General features: G+C 40.9%; 1 protein-coding gene and 1 long non-coding RNA gene across 2 annotated transcripts; one reads left to right on the top strand and one right to left on the bottom strand.

Moving 5' to 3' along the window:
* Window positions 1–6,455: 6,455 nt before the first annotated feature.
* Window positions 6,456–19,512, bottom strand: LOC139038663 (uncharacterized). The gene is made up of 3 exons (XR_011491696.1): window positions 19,390–19,512; window positions 8,943–9,093; window positions 6,456–6,597 (listed from the first exon to the last, which is right to left on the bottom strand). It is a non-coding gene; the product is annotated as an uncharacterized lncRNA (long non-coding RNA).
* Window positions 10,838–11,750, top strand: LOC110123351 (protein LLP homolog). The gene has a single exon (XM_020871219.2). The coding sequence runs from the start codon at window positions 10,905–10,907 to the stop codon at window positions 11,286–11,288; it is 384 nt and encodes a 127-aa protein (XP_020726878.2). The 5' UTR covers window positions 10,838–10,904; the 3' UTR covers window positions 11,289–11,750.
* Window positions 19,513–23,649: the final 4,137 nt, after the last annotated feature.

Raw genomic sequence — 23,649 nt, 5'->3', positions numbered from 1 at the left:
TTCTGGCTGGGGTCAGGGTTGTGTGTGGCATCAAGGCCTCAAGTACTTGCAGGCAAGCCTCAGCAAGCCTAGTCCTTGCATGATGCTGGGGTTCCAGCTTAAGGCTCATTCCTGACAGTGCAGCCTCCTAGCAGCCAAGCACCCTCACCAGTGTGCTGTGGACCCTGAAGGGATGAGCCTGGACCAGGTGTCTGTGTGATGCTTTAGAGGGAAAAAGTCCTGACACTCAAGCCCTTTCCTGTTTGCTCAGGCACATTCCACTTTATTTCACTGCCCAGGAAACCAACTTTCCCTAAGGCTCCGGTTACTCAGGAACCAAATGGAGGCCTGAATAGTGCTGTCTTCTTGTAGATGATTTCAGTAACTACTATTTTATCTCCAGAGTTCACTGGCACCTCAGTTCACAAGGATGCTGCTGCTGCTGCTAAGTCACTTCATTCATGTCTGACTCTGTGCGACCCCATAGACGGCAGCCCACCAAGCTCCCCGGTCCCTGGGATTCTCCAGGCAGGAACACTGGAGTGGGTTGCCATTTCCTTCTCCAATGCATGAAAGTGAAAAGTGAAAGTGAAGTCGCTCAGTTGTGTCTGACTCTTAGCAACCCCATGGACTGCAGCCTACCAGGCTCCTCCGTCCATGGGATTTTCCAGGCAAGAGTACTGGAGTGGGGTGCCATTACCTTCTCCATCACAAGGACTGGGGTTATGTTAATACCAGATGCCCTGAGAAAATGTCCTGGGGCAGTACTGGAAAAATAATTTCCAAACACACCCAACTTTCAGGAACCCAATTGTCAGAGGCAAATTGTCCTGACACCTGTTAAGAAAAAAAAAAAATCAAACCTCCACAGCAGGACAAGGTGCTAAGGATCCTTAATTGCTGAAGGAATGTCAGTCAAAACGACAATGGTAAATCAAATGTCACAATCACGATCACCACAAATCTACAAGCAATAAATTCGGGAGAGAGCCTGGAGGAAAAGGAATGCCCCTAAGGTGTCTGTGGATAAGTACGATGGCAACAGCCTGGAAAATGGACAGTCTCAAACGCCAAGAACTCTCCAAAGAGGTTAAGTATAGGATCTGACATTCCCATACCTGGGCCTAGATCCTGAGAGGACCACTGATCAAAAGCCACATGCAACCTAAGGAACACTGCAGTACTACTTCCAGTAACCAAGACAGACAACCATCAAAGTCTCCAACGAGAGGTTAAAGCTTAAACATGATGTATATCTGGTAGACTATTTCTCATTTATCAAAAACAGACACTGAAATTAGGGAATTAGGACACTGGGAGCCACAAGGATGGATCTGGAAGGACCATACACAAAGAGAAGTCAGGCAGGCAGAAGAAAACTATGGTATATGAGGTATGTTCCAAGAAAAACAAATATAAACATACAAGGCAACATACTTACAATTCAAAAAGAGACTCATAATCCAAAGTCAAGCACAGTGTTCTAGAAAAAAACAAGTGAAGGGCCTTGAATGAATTAGAAGTTCCGTACCTACACAGAAAAGAAATGTGTGTCTGTAACAGATAATCCATGAGGATTATCCTCATCCTTCCTTCATTCTACATATACACAGAAATCTTTCTCTAAGAGATATACCTCAAAAATTAACTATCTTCCTTCTTTGTATACACAAAAAAGTGTATCTGGGATACATAATCCACGAGGACCTGATGCTCAGCACTCTGCTTGACATTCCACGGCAAAAATCAAAAAAGAATAGAGATACCACATGTTGATTAAATACCTAATCGGGAGCTGTATACTGACAAAAATCACAACACTTCAAATTGACTATACTGCAAGGTAGCATCGGAAAATGTTAAAGAGAAAGAATAGCAGTTCCTACTCTATGACTCCCCAGCCTCCCTGACTTGGGATGGTATCCCATGCCTGGAGGCTGAGCAGGCTGGGTCCCACTGCTGAATCAGGGTGGGGTGGACACAGCCTGGCCGGGAACCCTTCACTGAACCCTTCTGAAAGGTCTACTCTGTCTGGTGTGCTCTGTCTGGCTCGGACAAGAGTCCACGTGGCATCTAGGCCCCGAGAAATTTCAAGGCAAAATTCAGCTAGCCTCAACTCCGCTGGTGCTGGGATCCCAGCCCAAGCTTCCTTCCTGAGAGTGCAGCCTCCTAGCACCCAAGCACCCTCAGCAGTGTACTGTGGACCCTGCAGGGATTAGTCTGGACACAGTTTGTGTGATGCTTTAGGGGGAAAAAGCAGTGAGACTCAAGCCCTCTCCTGTTTGCTCAGGCACTTTCCACTCCATCTCACAGCCCAGGAAGCAAACTTGCCCTAAGGCTCTGGTTGCCCCCAGGAACCAAGGTGGGTCTGAAAAAGCGCTGCCCCCTTGTGGACATTTCCTGGAACTACAACTTGATCACCCTTGCTCACAGGCACCTCAATTCCCAAGGCCTGGGGTTCTGTGAATGACAGTCACCCTCAGGAAATGTCCTGCAGCGGCACCAGAGAAATAAATTCCAAACACAGCCGACTTTCAGGAAGCTGAACCAAAGCTAAATTGTCCTCACACCCTTTAAGGGAAAAAAAAAATGAAAAAGACAATACAAACCCAAACCTCCCCCACCATACAAGATGCTCAGCATTCCTAATTGATGCAGAAATGTCAATCGAAAAGACGATGGGAAATTAAATCCTACCACTCCCAATGGCCAACAATTAATATGGGATGAAGTCTGGGGGACAAAGAATCGCCCTAAGCTCTCAGTGGGAATATACATCAGCAGCAGCCAGTATCATGGCCAGTCTCCGAATGCCTGAAAAAAAAAAAATCAATCAAGTTCTACTAAGCTGAGGATCCGACATGTTCCCCCACTTTGGCCTATATCCTGAGAAAACCATCGATCAAAAGGCACAAGCACCCCAACAAACCTCCAGCACGACTTCCAGTATTCAAGACAAACAACCACAAAATCTCTAACCAGACGTTAAAGCTTAAACAAAAAGTGTACATATATACAGCAGACTATTTCTCACTCATTAAAAATCACCTGAAATTGGGGAATTAGGACACTGGGAGCCACAGGGATGGACCTTGTCGGATCATACACTAAGGGGAGTCAGTCAGGCAGAGGAAGGCCATAGTATGTGAGGTACATTCCAGGCAAAACAAATACAAACATACGAGGCAACATACTTACAATCCAAAAAGAGACTCTGAGAATCCAAAGTCATAGTGTTCAAGAAAAAATCAGGAGGTAAAGGGCCTTGAATGAATTAGGAGTTCTGTACCTACACAGACAAGAAATGTTGTCTGTAATAGATAATCCATGAGGATTATCCTCATCCTTCCTTCATTCTTCATGTACACAGGAATCTGTATCTCCAACCTATACACAGAAATCTCTAAGAGACATACGTCAAAAATTAAGTGTCTTTCTTCTTTGTATACACAAAAAAAGTGTATCTGGGATACATAATCCACGAGGATCTGGTGCTCAGCATTCTGCTTGACATTCTGTGGCAAAAATAAAAAAAGAATAGAGATAGCGCATGATAGTTAAATACCTGACCAGTGAGCTGTATACTCGCAACACTTCAAATTGACTATACTGCAAGGTAGTGTCCAGAAAATGTTAAAGAAAAGGAAAGAACTGCAGTTTCTATTCTATAATCCCCAATCGCCCTGACTTGGGATGGTATCCCATCCCTGGAGGCTGAGCAGGCTTCTGTCCGACTCCTGGACTGGAGTGTGGCAGAGCCTGGAATGTGGAATAACAGTTGCCCTGAAGAAATGTTCATGGACAGATAACTGGAGAAAAATTTTCTTGAAACACAGCTCACTTTCAGGAAACCAACTGCCAAAGGTAAATTGTGATCATACCCTTAAAGGCAAAAAAAACCACAAAACAAAACAAATGCAAATCTCCACCACAGGACATGATGCTAATATTCCTTAAATGCTGGAGGAATGTCAATCAAAATGATAACGGAAAATCAAATTTCACCACTGACAATGGCCATCATCACAAGTCTACAAAAAATAAATGCGGGAGAGAGCCTGGAGGAAAAAGAATCATCATAAGCTGTTGGTGGGACGATACAATGGCATCAGTAAGTATAATGCACAGTCTTTGAATGACTGAAAAAAAACTATCAAGGGGACTAAACCTAGGATTTGAGAAAAGCCTATATCCTGAGAAAACCATGTGGTTATGTTAAACACTGCACTTCAATTTTAAAACATATACTTGAGGTATAGCTACAAACACAATAGAAAATCAAGAAGAAAAAACTAGCAAAATGAAAATGGGCTATTTCTTACAACAGAAGATCTGATTGAGAAGGTTCCTTGCATGAGATTATTTAAAAACACAGAAACTAGATTTACTGCTTTAATCTATATTTCAAAAAGAACTAATTAGTCAAATGAGGCCAATTAATCTACCAACAGGATAACAACAAGATAAATATGGACAAGAAAGCAGGTGAAGACATTTTACCAGACACATTTTATGACATTGTGATAATTAAAACCATTAAAAAATATTGAAAAATTTTGATGATTTTCTTTAAAGAATGAATCACAAGGAGTTTACTCTGAAGATGTAATTTCCATATTTTATATGTGCCAATATTTTCCTGCATGAAATATGGAAAATTTCATATTTCATGCAGGAAAATCTCTGCCCATAATTTCCTGTATGAAATATGGAAAATTCTGATTGAAATTATACTATTTTCAGGAAAATGAATCTACATATTCTCATACTAAGGCAAGGTTGCCAGAAACACACAGAAAACGGCCATAAGAAATCACATTTGTGTAGAATCTAAAATACGAGACAAATGAACCTACCTATGAAACAGAGATGGAGAAGGAAATGGCAACCTACTCCAGTACTCTTGCCTGGGAAATTCCATGGATGGAGGAACCTGGTGGGCTACAGTCCATGGGGTCGCAAAGAGTCAGACACGACTGAACGACTAACACACACACAACATGAAACAGAGACAAATCCAGGAGCTAGTGGTTGCCATGGGGATTGCCATGTAGGTGTTCCCAGACTGGGGTAGAGGTTAAGAGATAAAAACACTATCTGAAATGTAAGAAAAATATTAGGATATAGCATGCAGCAGAGAGAAATATAGCCATGATTTTGTAATATCTTTAAGTGGAGAATATTCCATTAAAATACTGAATCACTATGTTGTATCTCATACTTCAGTGGAAAAAGAAATAGTGGATTGATAACTACAAACACAAAAAATAATCAAGAATGAAGGTTAGCAAAATAAAAATGGGAAAATTTTAGGAATAGAAATTCCCATCAAGAAATTAATTTGGATGAGATTATTAAAAATGCCCATTGGTTCATCCACTAGAATGAACAACATGGAGGATCTTGGAAAACTGAAACACAGAAGTGCCTCAGGAAGCAGCAATCACATGCCTGGGCATAGAGTCAGGGAGAAGCAACATTTTCAAAGACAGGGGTACCCACGCCATCCCTGCCAGACCGGCTTCCATAGCAAGGACACTGCTGCAACCTAAATGTTCAAGGACACAGAAATGAATAAAGAAAATGGGATATATACATACAATGGTATATTAATCAGCCAGAAGGAAGAATGAAACAATGCCATGTTCAGGCACAGGGAAGAAAGTAGAGATGATCATAGCAAGTGAAGTAAGAGAGACAGGGAGTGACAAATATAAAACAGATGATCTCAACAAACATCCTCGTGGTGGTCCTCGGAAAAGAATTCAAAACAGGGCCAAGTTACAAGAAGCCAATCTTGAGAGTTAAGTTGAATTCACCCTTGAAAACAAATCACCTGAAAAGAGGTCAATATCACTAAATATTAAAAATGCAAGTTGAAACCCCAGGAAGGTATCACCTCACAGAAGGCAGAATGGCATTGTTAGAAACTCAGCAAACAATAAATGCTGATGAATATATGGAGAAAAGGGGATATTCCTCCCCTGATGCCAGAAATATAAACTGGTAACAGACAGTGTGAAGGATAGTGTGAGGGTTATTAAAATAAAAAAATGAGAATGAGGTTAGAATATTTCTCTTACACAACACACGAAGTTAACTTCAAATAATAGAGATCTAAAGTTCAGGAGAGATTCTCTGAGAGTCTTAAGGACAACATAAGCAGGACATGGTGGTGGAGTCTTAAGGACAACATAGGCAGGACACGTGATGATAAAAATTGCAACGTCAAAAAAAAAATTGCAACATCTTTTTCAATCCATCTCACAGAGCAATGAAAAAGAAACCAAAAATAGGAAAATGTGACCTACTTCAATTTAAAAGCTGGTGCCCAGCAAAAGCAATCCAGAATGGAAAGAAATATGTGCAAACCAAGATACCCACAAGGAATTCATCTCCAAAACCAATAAACAGCTCATAATTTTGTAATATTTAAATAGAGTTTAGGGCTTCCCAGGTAGTGTTAGTGGTAAAGAACCCACCTGCTAATGCAGGAGATGTAAGAGATGTGGTCGATCCTGGGGTCAGGACAATCCCATGGAGGAGGGCACTGCAATCACTGCAATCCACTCCAGTATTTCTGCCTGCAGAATCCCATGGACAGAGGAGCCTGGCGGGCTACAGACCATAGCGTCACAAAGAGTCAGACAGGACTGAACGACTAAACAGTGGCATATAATACACGTGTTTCCAGGCACTCACACATGCAAAAATGGAGTTTATTCCATAAAAATATTGAATCATTATGTTGTAACTGCAAACAAATAGTTATGTTAATCAACTGATTTCAATTAAAAAAAATACTTGATGGATAGCTACAAACACAAAAGAAAATCAGGAAGAAAAATGTAGCAAAATGAAAGTGGGACATTCTTAACAATAGAAGATCCAATCAAGAAATTAATTTGAATGAGATTACTAAAAATGACAGAAGCTAGATTGACCCTTTTAATTGTTGCTCAGAAAAAACTAATTATTCAAAGCAATTCAATTAATTTACCAATGAAACAAATATGGCCAGAAGGCCAGGATAAACCCACTTTACCAAGCCCATGTGGTGATAATTAGTACCATTATAAGATATAAATTTTTTTGGACTATTTACTTTAGAGAATGATTCAAAAGGAGTTCATTCTAAAAATGTATCTCCCATATTTTTATATGTGCCCAGATTTTCCTGTATGAAATATGGAAAACTCTAAATTCCAAGCAGGAAAATGTGTGCCCAGATTTTCTTGTAGGAAATATGGAAAACTCCAAATTCCATGCAGGAATATCTCCATCCATGTTTTCCTGTATGAAACATGGCGAGGGTGGGATGGTTCAAGAGAACAGCATTGAAACATGTATATCTAGGGTGAAACAGATCACCAGCCCAGGTTGGGTACATGAGACAAGTGCTCGGGCCTGGTGCACTGGGAAGACCCAGAGGGATGGGGTGGAGAGGGAGGTGGGAGGGGAGACCGGGATGGGGAATACATGTAAATCCATGGCTAATTCATTTCAATGTATGACAAAAACCACTGCAATGTTGTAAAGTAATTAGCCTCCAACTAATAAAAATAAATGGAAAAAAAAATTAAAAAAAAAAAAAGAAACATGGCAACTTTAATATTTCCTGTAGGAAAATCTGTGACCATATTTCCTGTATGAAATATGGAAAAATTCTAATCAAAATAATGCTATTTTGAGGAAAATGAAACTACGTATTCTCATACTAAGCCAAATTTCTCAGAAAGACACAGGCAACTACCATATGAAATAATATTTATGTTGGATCTAAATTATGACACAGATGAATTTACCTATGAAACAGAAAGACACTCACAAATATAGAAACTAATTGATGCCTGTGGGGATTTGTCTATGGGAGTTGCCAGACTGGGATAGAGGTTAAGAGATAGTATAAAAACACTATAAATAATGTAAGTAAACTAATAGCATATAGTATGCAGCAGAGGAAAATATAGCTATGACTTTGCAATATATTTAAATGGAGTATATTCCATTAAAATACTGAATCACTATGTTGTAACCCAAAGCAAATATAGTAGTATCAATCAACTGTAGTTCAATTTGAAAAGAAATAATGGATGGATAGTTTCAAACACAAAACATATTCAAGAAGAAACATTAGCAAAATTCAAATGGCAAAGTTTTAAAAATAAAGATCCCATCTAGAAATTAATCTGGAGATTATTAAAAATGTCCATGGTTCATCCACTAGAAAAAAACAACATGGAGGTCTCTTAAAACTAAAAATAGAAGTGCGCTTGGAAACAGCAGTCATGTGCCTGGACATACAGTCAGGGAGAAGCGACCTTTTCAAAGACAAGGGTATCCATGCCATCCCTGCTGGACTGGTTTCCATAGCAAAGACACTGCTGCAACCTAAGTGTGTAAGGACACAGAAATGAATAAAGAAGATGGGATAAACACACAATGCTATATTATTCCGCCATAAAAAGCAATGAAGCAATGGCATCTTCAGGCACAGGGAAGAAGGTACAGATGATCATAGCAGCTCAAGAGAGACAGTACATTACAAATGTCATATGATATCACTTCTAGGTGGAATCTAACAATGGATATGTTTGAGCTGCTTGAGCAAAGATACACAGTTCAAAGACTTAGAGAAAAGAACTTATTGTTAGCAGAGAAGAAACGGGCCCATAGAAAAGAGCTATTTGAACTAACACATGCATACTACTATTTAGAAAATAAATCACAAGGACCCACTGAGTAACAAAAGAAATGATACTTCACTCTCTGTAATAACATATACAGGAATAGAATCCAAAATGCAACATGTACACATCTATGTATGAATAAATCAAGTTGCTATGAATTAAAAAAACACCCACTGAATTGTAATTCACCTATATGCTCAAGTTCAAATAACTGGATAAACAGAATAAATATAGAAATATATGAAGACGCTGTTCCTCTCATCCCATGATTACCTTGGCTGGTATCACATCTCTGGAGATTGGGCAGGCTTGGGGGCTCACGGCTGGATTGTTGTGGGGTTCAGGGTCCTGGGAGGATGTGGCAGCAGGGTGACCCCACGATGTTCCTGGAGTGCCTCTCGCCCTCTGCAGGAGTTCTCAGTCTCTAGATACAGGTGAAGTAAATTAAGAGATTTTAATTAACATAGACACACTTATATGTATCAAACAGATGACTGGGAAAACGACCTACTGAATAGCAGATGAAAGTTTACTGAACAATGTAATCACCTAGGCTAAACCTAGGATCTCACGTTCTCACACTTGGGTCTATATGCTGAGCAAACCATCAATCAAAAGGCACATGAACCCCATTGAACACTGCAGAACTACTTCCAATAGCCAAGACACAACCAGAAAAATCTCCACCGAGATTAAAGCTTGAGCAAGATGTCATACATATATACAGTAGACTATTTCTCACTCCTAAAAAAACCACCACTGAAATTGGGGAATTATGACACTGGTAGTCACAGGGATGGACCTTGAAGGATCATGCACCAAGGGAAGTCAGTCAGGCAAAGGAAGTTGATGGAATATGAGATACCTTCCAGGAAAAATAAAAATAGACATAGAAGGCAACAAATTTACAACCCACAGAGGGACTCTGAGAATTCAAAGTCAAACAAAGGGTTCCAGAAATAAAAAAAAATTGAAGGGTCTGGAATGAATTAGGAGGTAGGTACCTACACAGACAAGAAATCTGTATCTGTAATAGATAATCCACAAGGATTATCCTCTTTCTTCCTACTTTCCTTCCTTCCACATATACACAGATCTGTATCTCTAACCTATACAAAGAAATTGTTATCTCTCAGAATTCACAAAAATGATCTACTACCTTCCTTCTTTGTATCACAGAAGTGTATCTGAGATAGTTATTCCACAAGGACCTGATGCTCAGCACTTTGCTTGAACTTCTATGGCAAAGGTAAAAAAAAAAAAAAAGATACTCCACAGATACATAATACTGAAACAGGCAGCTGTACACTGACAACAGTCACAACACTGCAAACCAACTATTCTGCAAAGTAGCACAGACAAAAGGTTAAAGCAAAGGAAAGAAAAGGAGTGCCTGCTCTCTTACCTACCTCCCTGACTTGGGATGCAATCCCATCCCTGGAGGCTGAGCAGGCTGGGGTCCCACTCCCAGACTGGGGTGGGGTTGACACAGCCTGGCATGGTGCCCTTTGTTGAACCATTTTTAAAGGCCCACGGTCTGCTACGTTCTGACTGGGACCAGAGTCCCATATGGCATGAAGGCCTTCAGGAATTTGAAGGCAAGATTCAGCTAACCTCGACCTTTCCTGGCACTGGGGTTACCAGCTCAAGCCTCCTTCCTGAGAGGGCAGTCTCCTAGGCACGTAAGCGCCCTCAGCAATGTGCCCTGGACCTGGAAGGCATTATTCTGGACAGGATGCTTGTGTGAGGCTTTAGGGGGAAAAAGTAGTGAGTCTCAAGCCCTTTTCTGCTTGCTCAGTCACATTCCACTCTATTTCACAGCCCAGGAAGCCAACTGGCCCTAAGGCTCTGGTTGCCCCAGGTACCAATGTTGGGCAGGCAAAAGTGCTGCCGCCTTGTGGACATTTTCTGTAACTACAACTTGATCATGGGCACACACAGGCACCTCAATTCACAAGGGTTGTGGTTCTGTTAATGATAGCTGCCCTCAGGAAATGCCGTGGAGCAGGTATTGGCTGTCCCAAACCAGCTAACTGTCAGGAAGCCAACTGCCAAAGGTAAATTGTCCTTACACCCTTTAAAGAAAAAAACAAAACAAAATCAAACCTTCACTGCAAGACAAGCTGCTTAGAATCCCTAATGGCTGCAGGAATGCCAATCAAAACAACAATGGGGAATTCCGGTCGGCGTGAGCATCGTGCATTACTTGAATTCCTGCGTTTTCGCAGGTAAAATATGGCTAAAAGTTTACAGAGCAAGTGGAAAAGGAAGATGCGTGCTGAAAAGAGAAAAAAGAATGCCCCAAAGGAGCTCAGCAGACTTAAAAGTATTCTTAAAATAGATGGTGATGTTTTAATGAAAGATGTTCAAGAGATAGCAACTGTGGTGGAACCCAAACATTGTCAAGAGAAAACGCAGTGTGTGGTGAAAGATGAAACAGATGACATGAAGATGGAGACTGATAATAAGAGAAACAAAAAGACTCTTCTGGACCAGCATGGGCAGTACCCCATATGGATGAACGAGAGGCAAAGGAAAAGACTGAAAGCAGAACGTGAGAAAAAGAAGGGGAAAAGCAAAGCAAAAGCCGTGAAGGCAGCCAAGGGGCTGACCTGGTAGACTCTGAAAACTCGGAAAATGCCACACGGGGCGAACTGATCAGAGACCATACGTGGATTTCAGCTTCCACCAAGTGAAAACTTTATTTCCATTTTTTAAACTTGGCCTTTTTCTTCAATTCAGGCCCAACATAACTCCTCAAATTTGGTAACTTGAATAAAATATTTTATTTGATGAGTGAAAGTACACTGATATTTTAATTGCATGTTGTCCTCTCTGCGGGGATTATCAGACATCAGGATTCTCTCAAGTGTTAATACAGTTGTAATTGTTTGGTCTTAGAAAAAGTAAAATATGACATCATCCTGACAAATTTGAGCTAACTCAGATTTAAAGTAAACTGTTGTTATCACTTGAAAAATATGTCAGTGGATCATATAATCAGTACTTATTTGGAGTTTTGATTTTGTATAATTCAGAATAAAAGATACATCTAGATCCTGAAAAAAAAAAAAAAAACAATGGGAAATCAGATCCCACCACTCACAAAGACCACTGTCAAAATTTGACAAACTATAAATACGGGAGACAGCATGGAAGGAAAAGAATCCCCTAAGCTGTAGGTGGAAATATACACTGACTACAACCAGTATGTGGACAGTCTCTGAATGTTCACAAAAAACTATCAAGAGCGCTAAGGTGGAAAAAGTGATGCTATCATGAAGGGTGTGTGTGACGCTTTAAGAGGAAAAAGCACTGAGACACAAGCCCTTCAGTGGTTGCTCAGGCACATTCCACTCTGTTTCACAGCCTGAGAAGCCGACTTTCCCAAAGCCTCTGCTTGCTCCAGGAACCAGAGGTGGGCATCAAAAGTGCTGCCGCCTTGTGGACATTTCCTGTAACCACAACTGACCACCAGTGCTTACCTGCTCCTCTAATTCGCAAGGGCTGGGGGACTGTTCTTGATGGCTGCCCTCTGGAAATGTCCTGTGTTGGGTACTGCAAGATAAATTCCAAACACAAACGACTTTCACAGCTGCCACAGGTCTATTTTCCTCACACCCTCAAAGGGTAAAAAACCCAACAAGTCCATACCTCCACCTAGGACAGGATGCTCAGCATCCCTAATCATTACAGGAGGAATGCCAATGAAAATGACAAAGAAATATCAAATCCCACCAGTCAGAATGGCCATACTCACATCTACAAACAATAAATGCAAGAGTGAGTCTGGAGTAAGGGGAAAACTCCTACACTGTCAGTGGGAATGTACATTGGCAACAAACACAATAAAGGATAATGTTGGCATGCCTGAATAAAAGCCATCAAGACACTAGCTTGATCCTAGGATCTGACATTATCACAGCTGGGCTTATAGAAACATAGAAAATTCTACTTTCATATATAAATATGCAACTTTATTTTCAGCTATGATATATAGAAATTCTATTTTCATATATGAAATTTGCATCTATCTTTTCATTTATGAAATATGAAATTGTTTTGCATATGAAATATGAACCTATATTTTCACCTATGATATAGGAAATTCTCTATTCATATATGGAATATGCACCTATATGTATATCTGTGAAATATAGAAAATTCTCTTTACACACATTCAATATACACATATATTTTGCTGTGTGAAATGTGAAAAATGCTTTCATATATGAAAAATGCATCTATATTTTCATCTATGAAATACAAAAAATTCTATTTCTATGTATAATATACACCTATATTTTCATATGAGAAATATGGAAAATTTATATGTTCATATATGAAATATGCACCTATAGTATCATATATGAAGTATAAAAAAATCTTATTTTTCTATGAAATATACACCCAAAGCTTCATATATGAAATATCAAAAATTCTGTTTTCATATATGAAATATGTACCCATGTTTTCATACATGACATTAAGTTCTATTTTCATCCTTGAAATATGCACTGATGATTTATACCTGAAATACAAAAAACTCTATTTTCAAATGTGAAATATGCACCCATGTTTTCACATATGAAATATGGAAAATTCCATTTTAATCCATGAAATATACACCCATGTTTTCATACATAAAATTTTGAAAATTCCATTTTCATCCATGAAATATGCACCCATCTTTTTATACATGAAAAGTCACGCATACTTTGGTATAAGAAATACAGAAAATTCTATTTTCATACATGAAATATGCACATGTTTTTCATGTATGAAATATAGAAAATTGAATTTTCATTCATTAAATTTTCACCTATGTGTTCATATAGGATATATTGTTGTTTAGTCACCCAGTCATGTCTGACCCTTTGTGACCCTATGGACTGCAGCACACTAGATTTCCCTGTACTTCACCGTCTCCTGGAGCTTGCTCAAACTCGTGTCCATTGAGTCGGTGATACCATCCAACCATATCATCCTCTATATGAATATTAGATGCGATCCAACCATCTCATTCTCTATATGAATATTAGCTGCCATCCATCTCATTCTATGAATATTAGCTGCCATCCAACCATCTCATTCTCTCTCTATATGAATATTAGCTGCCATCCGATCCTCTCCTTCTCTATATGAATATTAGCTGCCATCCGATCCTCTCATTCTCTCTATGAATATTAGCTGCATCTGACAATCTCGTCCTCAGATACGAAACATTCACCTGATGTGGGCTTCCATCCCATTCTTGGAGCCTCTAGCAGGCGGTTTTCACGGCTGGACTGTGGTGGGGTTGAATCGAACAGGCTGGTAGGTCTTTACTAAGGCCCCTCTTAAATCTGTACCTTCTGGTTTGATGTGGCAGGGACCACAGCCCCCAGGGCACACAATCGATGGTGTCCTGACACTTTGGCCTCAATGACCTTGGAGAAGTCACCTAGTTTCCACATCTTCTGGTGCTGGGGTCCCCAGGTCAAGTGTTCTTCCTGAGAGTGCAGCCTCCTAGCCATCTCATCAGGGTGCTGTGGTCAGGTTGGGATTAGTCTGCAGGAAAGGGGTGAAGCTTTAGGGGGAAGGAGTATTGAGACTAAGCCCTTGGGTGTTTGTTCAGGCACATTCCACTCTAATTCACAGCCTAGAAAGCCAATACTTCCTTCGGCTCTGGTTGCCTGAGCAATCATTTGGGTGTGGAAAAGTGCTGCCGCCTTGTGGACATTTTCTGTAACTACAACTTGTCCACCTGCCCTTACCATTACCTGGGATTCACCAGACCTCGGGGGCTGTTAACCGACAGCTGCCTTCAGGAAAGGTCCTGGGCTGAGTATTGCAGAAAAATTACAAACCCGACTGACTTTCAAAAAAGTCAACTACAACTGGTAAATCTTCCTCACAACGATGAAGGAGAAAAGAAAAAAGAAAAAAACTTACTGCCACAGGACAAGATGCTGAGCATCCCTAATTATTACAGGAAAAATGACAACCAAAATGACAATGAGAAACCAAATCTCACCAGATTGGCCACCCTCACAAGTCTACAAACAATAAACGTGAGCTAAGCCTACCATGCGACATTCGCACACATTGGCCTATATCCCAAGAAAACCATCTTTCAAGAAGCCACGTGCACCCCAATGTTCACCTCAGCACTAGCTAAAATAGCCTGAACACAGACCCAGGGGAATGTCCACCTTCAGATTAAAGTTTAAATACAGAAAATGATGTGGTACATACAGAAAATGAACTATTACTGAGCCAAGAAGAACTACTATTGAAATTATTAAATTATGCCACTGGTAGCCACAGGGATAGATCTTGGAAGATCATACACTAAGTCAAGTCAGCCAGACAGAGGAAGACTATGATGTCCCTTCTAAGCAAAATAAAAAAGAGATACAAAGGAATTAAATTACAACATAAAAAGAGACTCTGAGAATTCAACACAAAGAATTCCAATAAATAAATAAATAAAACCAAAGGGCCAGGGATTAATTAGGAAGTCAGGATTAACATAAATACAGAAATGTGTATCTGTAGTAGATAACCTACAAGCATTATTCCCTTCCACAGAAATCTCTATCTTCCTTCCACAGAAATCTGTATCTCTACCATATTCACAGAACTCTGTATACGTTAACAGATACTCCACAAGGACATGGTATTCAGCATAGGGAACTTTGCTCCACCTTCTGCAATAACTTCTACAGCAGATGAATCCAGAAAGAATGCATATGCTTTATGTACATGTCATAACTCAATCAGGTGGCTGGATACTGACAACAGGCACAGCACTGCACATAACAACTATACTACAGCATACCATAGGCATGAAATTTAAAAAAAGAAAAGCCTTGTTTAGTTTATTCCTGCCGACTTCCTGACCCCAGCTGCTATCCCACTGCTGCAGCCTGAGCAGGCTTTGGTCCAAAGGTTGCACTGGGGTGGGGTTGAAACCACCAGACAGGGTGCCCTTAATTGAGCCCCCTCTTTTTTTTTTCCATTTATTTTTATTAGTTGGAGGCTAATCACTTTACATCATTACAGTAGTTTTTGTCATACATTGAAATGAATTAGCCATGGATTTACATGTATTCCCCATCCCGGTCCCCCTTCCCACCTCCCTCTCCACCCGATCCCTCTGGGTCTTCCCAGTGCACCAGGCCCGAGCACTTGTCAATTGAGCCCCCTCTTAACCTTGTATATTCTGGCTTGCTCTGACATGGATCATAGTCCCTAGTGCACCCAAGGATGTGACAATCATCTGGCCTCAAGAACCTGGAAATGCCACCTAGCTTTTAGTTCTCCTGGTGCTGGGGTCCACAGCTTGAGCCTCCTTCTTGAGAGTTCAGCCTCCTAGCACCTCAGCAGGGATGTCCCCGGCTGTGATGAGTCTGGAGGAAAGGGGTAAAGCTGTAGAGGGAACAACTAGTGAGACACAAGCCCTTGGGCGTTTGCTCAGGCACATTCCACTCCAGTTCACAGCCTAGGAAGCCAAGTCTTCCTTAGGTTCTGGTTGCGCCAAGAACCAGAGTTGTGAATGAAAACTGCTGCCACCGTGTGGACATTTTCTGTAACTACAACTTGACCACCTGTGCTTACCCCCTAGGCTACTCTGAACGTGGGATTCTCCAGGCAAGAATACTGGAGTGGGTTACCATTCCTTTCTCCAGGGAATCTTCCCGACCCAGGGACTGAACCCAGGTCTCCTGCATTGCAGGCAGATTCTTTACCATCTGAGTCACCAGGGAAGCCCAACCTGTGCTTACTGATAGCTCCAATTCACAAGACCTTGGGGGCTATCAGTGACAGTTGCCCTCAGGAAAGGTCCTAGGGAGAATATTCCAGAAATAAATTGGAAGCACAACCCATTATCAAAAAGTTAAGTCCAATAGGTATAGTTTCCTCACAACGATAAAGAGGAAAAACAATTTAAAAAAACATACCTTCACTGGACAAGATGCTCAGCATCCCTAATTATTACAGGAGGAATGCCAATCAAAATGACAATGAGAAATCAAATCCCATCATCAGAATGGTCACCCTAACAAAAGATGAATATTATGTATTAATATAACTGAACCAAGTTCCTGTACACCTGAAACAAACACATACAAATCACTAGTACAGCCCAATATACACAACAAAAATCTCAATTAAAAATTGCCCAAAGATCTAAATGCACATTTCCCCAGAGAGGTCATAGAGATGGCCATAAAGCACATCAAAAGATGCTCAGCATCACTAGTTCTTAGAGAAGACAAATCAAATGTTCAACAAGGTGTCACCCAACACTGATCAGAATGGCCATATCAAAAAACCTACAGCAATAAATTCTGCAAAGGATGTGAAGAGATGGAAACTCTCCTACACTGTTGGTAGGAATATAATATGGTACACCCACTAGGGGATACATTATGGAGGGTCTTAAAAAATTAAACATAGAAGTACCAAGCAATGCAGCAATTTCATATCTAGGATTAGATGCAGAGAAAACGAAAATTTAAAAAAACACTTGCACCCCAAAGATCATGGCAGCACTAGGTACAATAGCCAAGACAAAGAAGCAACTTAAGTACACTAGGACAGATGAAAGGATACAGGAAATGGGGTACATAAACCCAGTGCAGTATTACTCAGACATATATAAGGATGAAACAATGCTGTTTGCACTTACGGGGACGCAACCAGAGATGATCATACTAAGCAAAGTAAGTGAGACAGGGAAAGACAGATATCATAGAATATCCTTTCTGGTGAAATCTAAAAATGGATATAAATAAACTTCATTAAAAAGAGAAACAGATTCACAGACTCAGGAAAGAAAGTTATGGTTGCCTAAAGGGAAAGTGGGGGCAGGGAGCAATTAGCTGGTTCAGATCAGTATATACACCTGAAAACAGGCGCTGTGGTTGTTCAGTCACTCAGTTGTGTCCAACTCTTTGTGACCCCATGGTCTGCAGCCCATCAGGCCACTCTGTCCACGGGATTTCCCAGGCAAGAATACTGGAGTGGGTTGCCATTTCCTTCCCCAGGGGATCTTCCTGACCTAGGGATTGAACCAACATCTCTTGCAAGTCTCCTGCTTTGCAGGCTCATTCTTTACCATTGAGCCAGCAGGGAAGCCATGAAACAGGTGCTGAAGGGCTCTTAATAGTCACAGATCTGACAGGGCTGTAAATGAAAGCTGACCTTAAGAAATGTCCTGGGGTAAGTTAGGAAAAAAGAATTCCAAACGGGGCCAAATTTCAAGAAGTCAGTTTCAAGAGGTAAATTGTACTCATAAGGCATAAAATAATAAAAGCACATGGAAGGATATTCCACATCAGTAATTATTAAATCAATGCCAATCAAGCTACAATAAGGTATCACCTCACACTGGTCACAATGTCCATCACTGAAAAGGTCTACAAAGAATAATACTGCAGAGGATGTACAGAAAAGGGAATCCTCCTACAGTCTTGGTGGGAATGTAAATGGTGAAGCCACTATGGAGAACAGCATGGAGGTTCTCTGAAAAACTAAACATAGATATATCATATGATCTTGCAATCCCTTCCCAGGCTTAGATCTGGAGAAATTCATCATGTGAAATGACATGTGAACCCCAGTTTTCAAGGTAGCACCATTTACAACAGCCAAGACATAGAATCCACAAAATGTGCAGTGACAGAAAAATGAAGACTTTGTGATACATCTATAAACTGGAATACTACTCAGCCATAAAACAGAAAAAATAATGATATTCGCAGCAGCATAGATGTACCAAGAAATTATCATACTAAGTAAGGTAAGTCAGGCAGAAAGATAAATATCCTAAGACATCACGGACAGGTGGGATCTATAAATTCATACCAATGAACTAATGAACAAACAGAAACAGACTCATAGACTGAGAAAACCAAATTATGATTATCAAAACAAAGTTAAAAGGGAGGAATAAATTATGAGTTTGGTGTGAAAATATACACACTAATATATATCAAGTTGATAATGAAAAAGGACCTATAGGATAGAACAGGGAACTCTACTGAAAAAAATGGTAATATGCTATAAGGCAAAATTGATAAAAGGATAGATATATGTCTATGTATAACGTATACACCTAAGACAAACAAAACATTGGAAATCAACTCTTTTCTAATATAGAATAGCAAATTGAATTACTTGAGTCCATCTAGGGGACAGTAAACAGCAATGACACCTGTGATAAGCTATGTGATATGCTGATATTAATATGACACCACCAAAGTTTTCACTCAGCAGAACACAGAGTAGCAACCCACCCAAAGATGCCTGACCTCCTGTGAATGCCAAAGTTAAAGAGCAGAAAAACGACCACAGATTAATCAGGGCAACAGCCTCAACTCAGACATTGAGAATCTCAGAGGAGACAAGACACGCTGCAGGTAAAGAGCAGATATGTGGTCTCTGTGTACACAGGATCCCGACCCACGTGGAAGGGGTGAGACCCACACAATCCCCAGACTCTCCACCTGGGCCCACAACCCTCGGTTAGGACACCGTGTCTCTGCTGGTTGGGCCCCAGAGGTGGAAACGAATGGGTTCCTGTAACTGCTGGGATGGGAGAAATAAGTGTGGGGTTGGTCTCCTCTCCCCACACTTGCCCCAGAGAAGTCCTCTTTTTTTTTTTTTACCCTTGGTTCTGCTGTGATATTAACTGTTTTTATAGCTGTCATGCTAATGTTGAACACACTACCTTGGGTCTGGCAGGCTCGGTCCTTTCTTGTTCCACTGAGGCGTAGAGAAAATACACCAGCGCAGGGCAGAGAGACGAGGGCAGGTCTGGTCTCTGCTGAGAAGAGAGTCGACTGGAAGGAGAGCACGGCAGCAACCTCACCTGCTGCCCGTTGACTTTTTGCCCGACCCCTATAATCCACAATCAATTCACCAGGTGAACCTGCCTCCCGACTCAACCTGAATGTGCTGGAAAATTGGAATGATTGCCAGGTAGCCCACCTGAGGGGTCTCCAGGAGCCTCAGGGAGGTGAACCCGGCAGGGGAAAGACTAGGCCCTACCGCAGCACTGACCCCCGGGAGGATCATGGAACCCCACTCAGAGAAGAGCACAGTTACCCAGAGAAGCCCCAGACCCCAGACATCTGAGCACTGACGTTCAGACACAGGCACGGAGTTTTCCAGGACAGAGGCCAGGCCAGGTCTCTACCCGGGTCTCCATGTCCTAGTGCACAGAGTACAAGTCAGGTCTAAATGTTCTCATTGCAGAAAGCACACGTTTAAACATCTCGTCTTAACATCATCAGTGTAGATGGGACTTAGAGAGGTCTAAATCTACCATGGAGACAGAACTTAGGTTAAAACTAGTCTAGGGCTGGTCTCCCAGGAGGCACAGGTCACACACATCCAGGGTCTCTCATTGTTGGACAGGGGGCTCACCCTTGTGTGGGAACTAAGATCTACATTTCTTGAAGAAGAACTCATCACTGGCCTCCACACTTCACCCACATCAGGAAACTGAAAGAATCTGTGTCATTAAACATTTCAACAGGTAAAACAATGTTAAAAATTTCTATGGCCACATGATGGTCAGGATCCAGGGGAGATGAGTGCAGCCCAGTGTCCTGTAAAAATAGACGGGAATCGGCCTGGTTCCTGCATCCCAGGTTTTCAGCAGGAGGTGATCAAACTGGAAACGTTCTGGAAAAGTTTATTCTTTATCAGAATTAAAATATATTGTTGTAATTGCAAGCATACTAGTTATTTGAAAACCTAAAATATTCTTAAAAGTTTGGCACCCTGATTTTGCAGTTTCTCTTTGTTTCTTTGGTTCAGAATTTCTAGGTAGAAGCAAGCCATCGTTTCAAACTACTTTCTTCTAATTCTGTTATTGGTTGCTAGATGAATGAAAGGTCACACTTGAAAAAAAATATAAAATTCCTGCAAGCAATTAGTGACTCAAAGAGCACATCAGCTACTGGGACTTTTTCTTCTAACAGTTTCATTCTTCTCCATGAAGAAAACAGAAAAAAATAGGTCCCGTGATCATGAAGAAAACAGAAAAAATAGGGCCTGTGATTTTTTGCTTCTCTGTTCAAATTGAACTAGAATGAAATTAATATTCTTCTCAACAAGTAACAGTTTTTGAAGTCTGAAATATCATACCAGGGAAACAGGACCTGGAGAAAAGGGAGTGCTCCTGTGCTGCTGGAGGGAAACCACATCTGAAAAGTAAAACTAAAATTCAAATTGAATTTAATTATGACAGTGTGTAGTTATATGAAGTATAAACCAAGAGTCTAAAAATAGTAGATAATATACGAACACAAATTTCACATCTCAGAAGTGAGAGTAAGGTTTCTGGTCAGATCTGCAGCTGGTATGCACGAATTCTTTTAGAATACTGCTTGTGTCTTTTCAAATTATTGCTTTGTCTGGATGTATGGCTAGAAGTGGGATTGCTGGATCATAGGCTAACTCCCTTTTTAGTTTTCTGAGGAACCGCCATACTGCTCTCTACAGTGACTGCACCAATGTACATTCCCACCAACAGAGTAGGAGGGTTCCCTTTTCTCCACACCCTCTGCAATACTTGTTATTTGGAGGTTTTTAAATGATGGCCTTTCTGACCAGTTTGAGGTAGTATCTCACTGAAGTTTTGATATGCATTTCTCTAACAATTAACAATGAGGAGCATTAGAGGATGATTCTTTAATTTTCAGATGTGTAAAGTAAATTAGGTTTAACATCTCAACTTCACAGGTTTTTCACAGATAAGGATTTATTAAATATTTAGTTATTCCCTTTCTTCTTAGTCTAACTATAGGGACATGCAGTATCATGTTACCCAAGGTGATGCACTCAGTTTTGCATCTTTGAGCCATTTTAAAGATGTGCACTGCTCCCTTCAAAGGGAAGGCCTGTGGTGGGACCAAGGTCCACGACCCAATAAAAGTTGGGTCCTCAGAAATGGTCCTGCAGCGGAAGTTGCAGAAATAAATTTCAAACACAATCGGCTGTCAAGACAACAGGAAAAGGTAAATTTTCCTCACACCCTTTAAGAAAAACAAAAACAAAAACAAAAAACACCCAAACTGCCACAGGACAATATGCTCATCATCCCAAATTGTTACAGGAGAAATGCCAATCAAAATGACAACAAGAAATCAAATCCAACCTATTAGAATGGCATCCTCACAAGCCTGCAACAATACATGTGGGAGAGAGTCAGGTAGTGATGGAATCTACCCAACACAGTCAGTGGGAATGGAAATTACCAACAGCCCTAGAAGTATAGAGTCCACATGCTAGAAAAAGATAAACTAAGCCTAGATTCTGACATACCCACACCTGGGCTTATTTCTGAAAAACCATCATTCAGAAAGACTCATGCACCACAATATTCACTGCAGCACTACTTACAATAACAAAACACAGACCCAGGAAAACGTCCACTGAGGGATTAAAGCTTAAAGAAGATCCAGCACATGCACACAATGGACTATTACTCAGCCATGAAAAACTGCCACTGAAATTATGAAACTATGCCCCTGGTTGCCACAGGGATGGATGATGAAGAAGGTCTGACTTACACTTACCAAATCAGTCAGTCAAGGGAAGACAATAGTACACTCTCTCTTCTATGCAAGATGATAAAAGAGATGCAAAGGAACTCATTTACAACACAAAAGGAGACTCTGAGAATTCAAACACAAAGTGTTCCCCACCCCTCCACAAAAAAGTGAAGGGCCAGGGATAAATTAGAAATTCGTGACTAACATATACACAGCTATATGTATCTGTAATAGATAACCCACAGGGAGTATCTCCTACTTTCATTCCTTTCTTCCATACATACAAAGAAATCTGTATCTCTAACATATACAGAGAAATCTGTATCTTTAATAGAAAATCCACAAGGATTCTCTCTTCTTTTCTGCTTTCCTTCCTTCCTCATATACACGTAAATCAGTATCTTCGACAGATAATCCACAAGGATTATCTCCTTCCTTGCTTCTCCCTCCCACATAAACACAAAATCTGCATCTCTAACACATACACAGAAATCTATATCTGTAATAGAAAATTTGCAAAGATTATCTCCTTCCTTCATTCCATCCACATTTACACAGAAATCTGTATATCTAACAGATACGCCACAAATACCTGATGTTCAGCACAGGGAATTTTGCTTGAAATTCTGCAATAACATCTAGGGCAAAACAATCCAAAAAAAGAACAGATATGCTTTATATAATCATACGTCATAACAGAATCAGGTGGTTGTATACTGAAGACAAGCAAAAAATGACAAATCAACTATATTCCCATATAGCATTGGCATTAGATTAAAGAAAAGGAAAGAAAGTCAAAGCCTAGTTAATTTCCTCCCACCTCCCTGACTTGGACTGCTATCCCATCCCTGGAGTCTGAGCAGCCTTCAAACCCATGACTGCCCTGGAGTGGGGTCAAACAGCTGAGCAGGCTGTCCTTGATTGAGTACTGTCTGGTTTGCTCTGGCTGGGACCAGAGTCCCTAGTTCAACCAAAGGATGGTCGCCTGAACATCTGGCCTCGAACCCTGTTAAAGTAACCTAGACTCCAAGTTTATTGGTGCTGGGGATCCCAATTCAAGCGTCCTTCCTGAGAGTGCAGCCTCCTAGGCACCTCTACCAGGTGCTCTGGCCCAGGTATGGATGGGTCTGGAAGGGAGGCGTGGAGCTTTGGGGGGAAGAAGTAGTGAGACACAAACCCTTGGGGGTTTGTTCAGGCATATTCCACTCTAATTCACAGCACAGGAAGCTGACTTTCCTTAAGGATCAGACCGCCCAAGGAACCAGAATGGGGCATGAAAAAAGTGCTGCCACCTTGTGGACATTCCCTATAACTACAAATTGAGCACTGGTGCTTACTAGCACCTCCAATTTACAAGGCCTGTGGGGCTATTAATGACAGTTGCCTGCTACAAAGGTCCAGGGGTGGGTATTGCAGAAATAAATTTC

Source organism: Odocoileus virginianus, chromosome 16 (genome assembly GCF_023699985.2).
Source record: "Odocoileus virginianus isolate 20LAN1187 ecotype Illinois chromosome 16, Ovbor_1.2, whole genome shotgun sequence".
Taxonomy (NCBI): Eukaryota; Metazoa; Chordata; class Mammalia; order Artiodactyla; family Cervidae; genus Odocoileus; species Odocoileus virginianus.
This window is presented reverse-complemented; position numbering and strand designations above follow the sequence as displayed.

Coding starts and splice junctions, on each gene's coding strand:
- LOC110123351 (XM_020871219.2), top strand. CDS start 10,905: ATGGCTAAAAGTTTACAGAGCAAGTGGAAAAGGAAGATGCGTGCTGAA.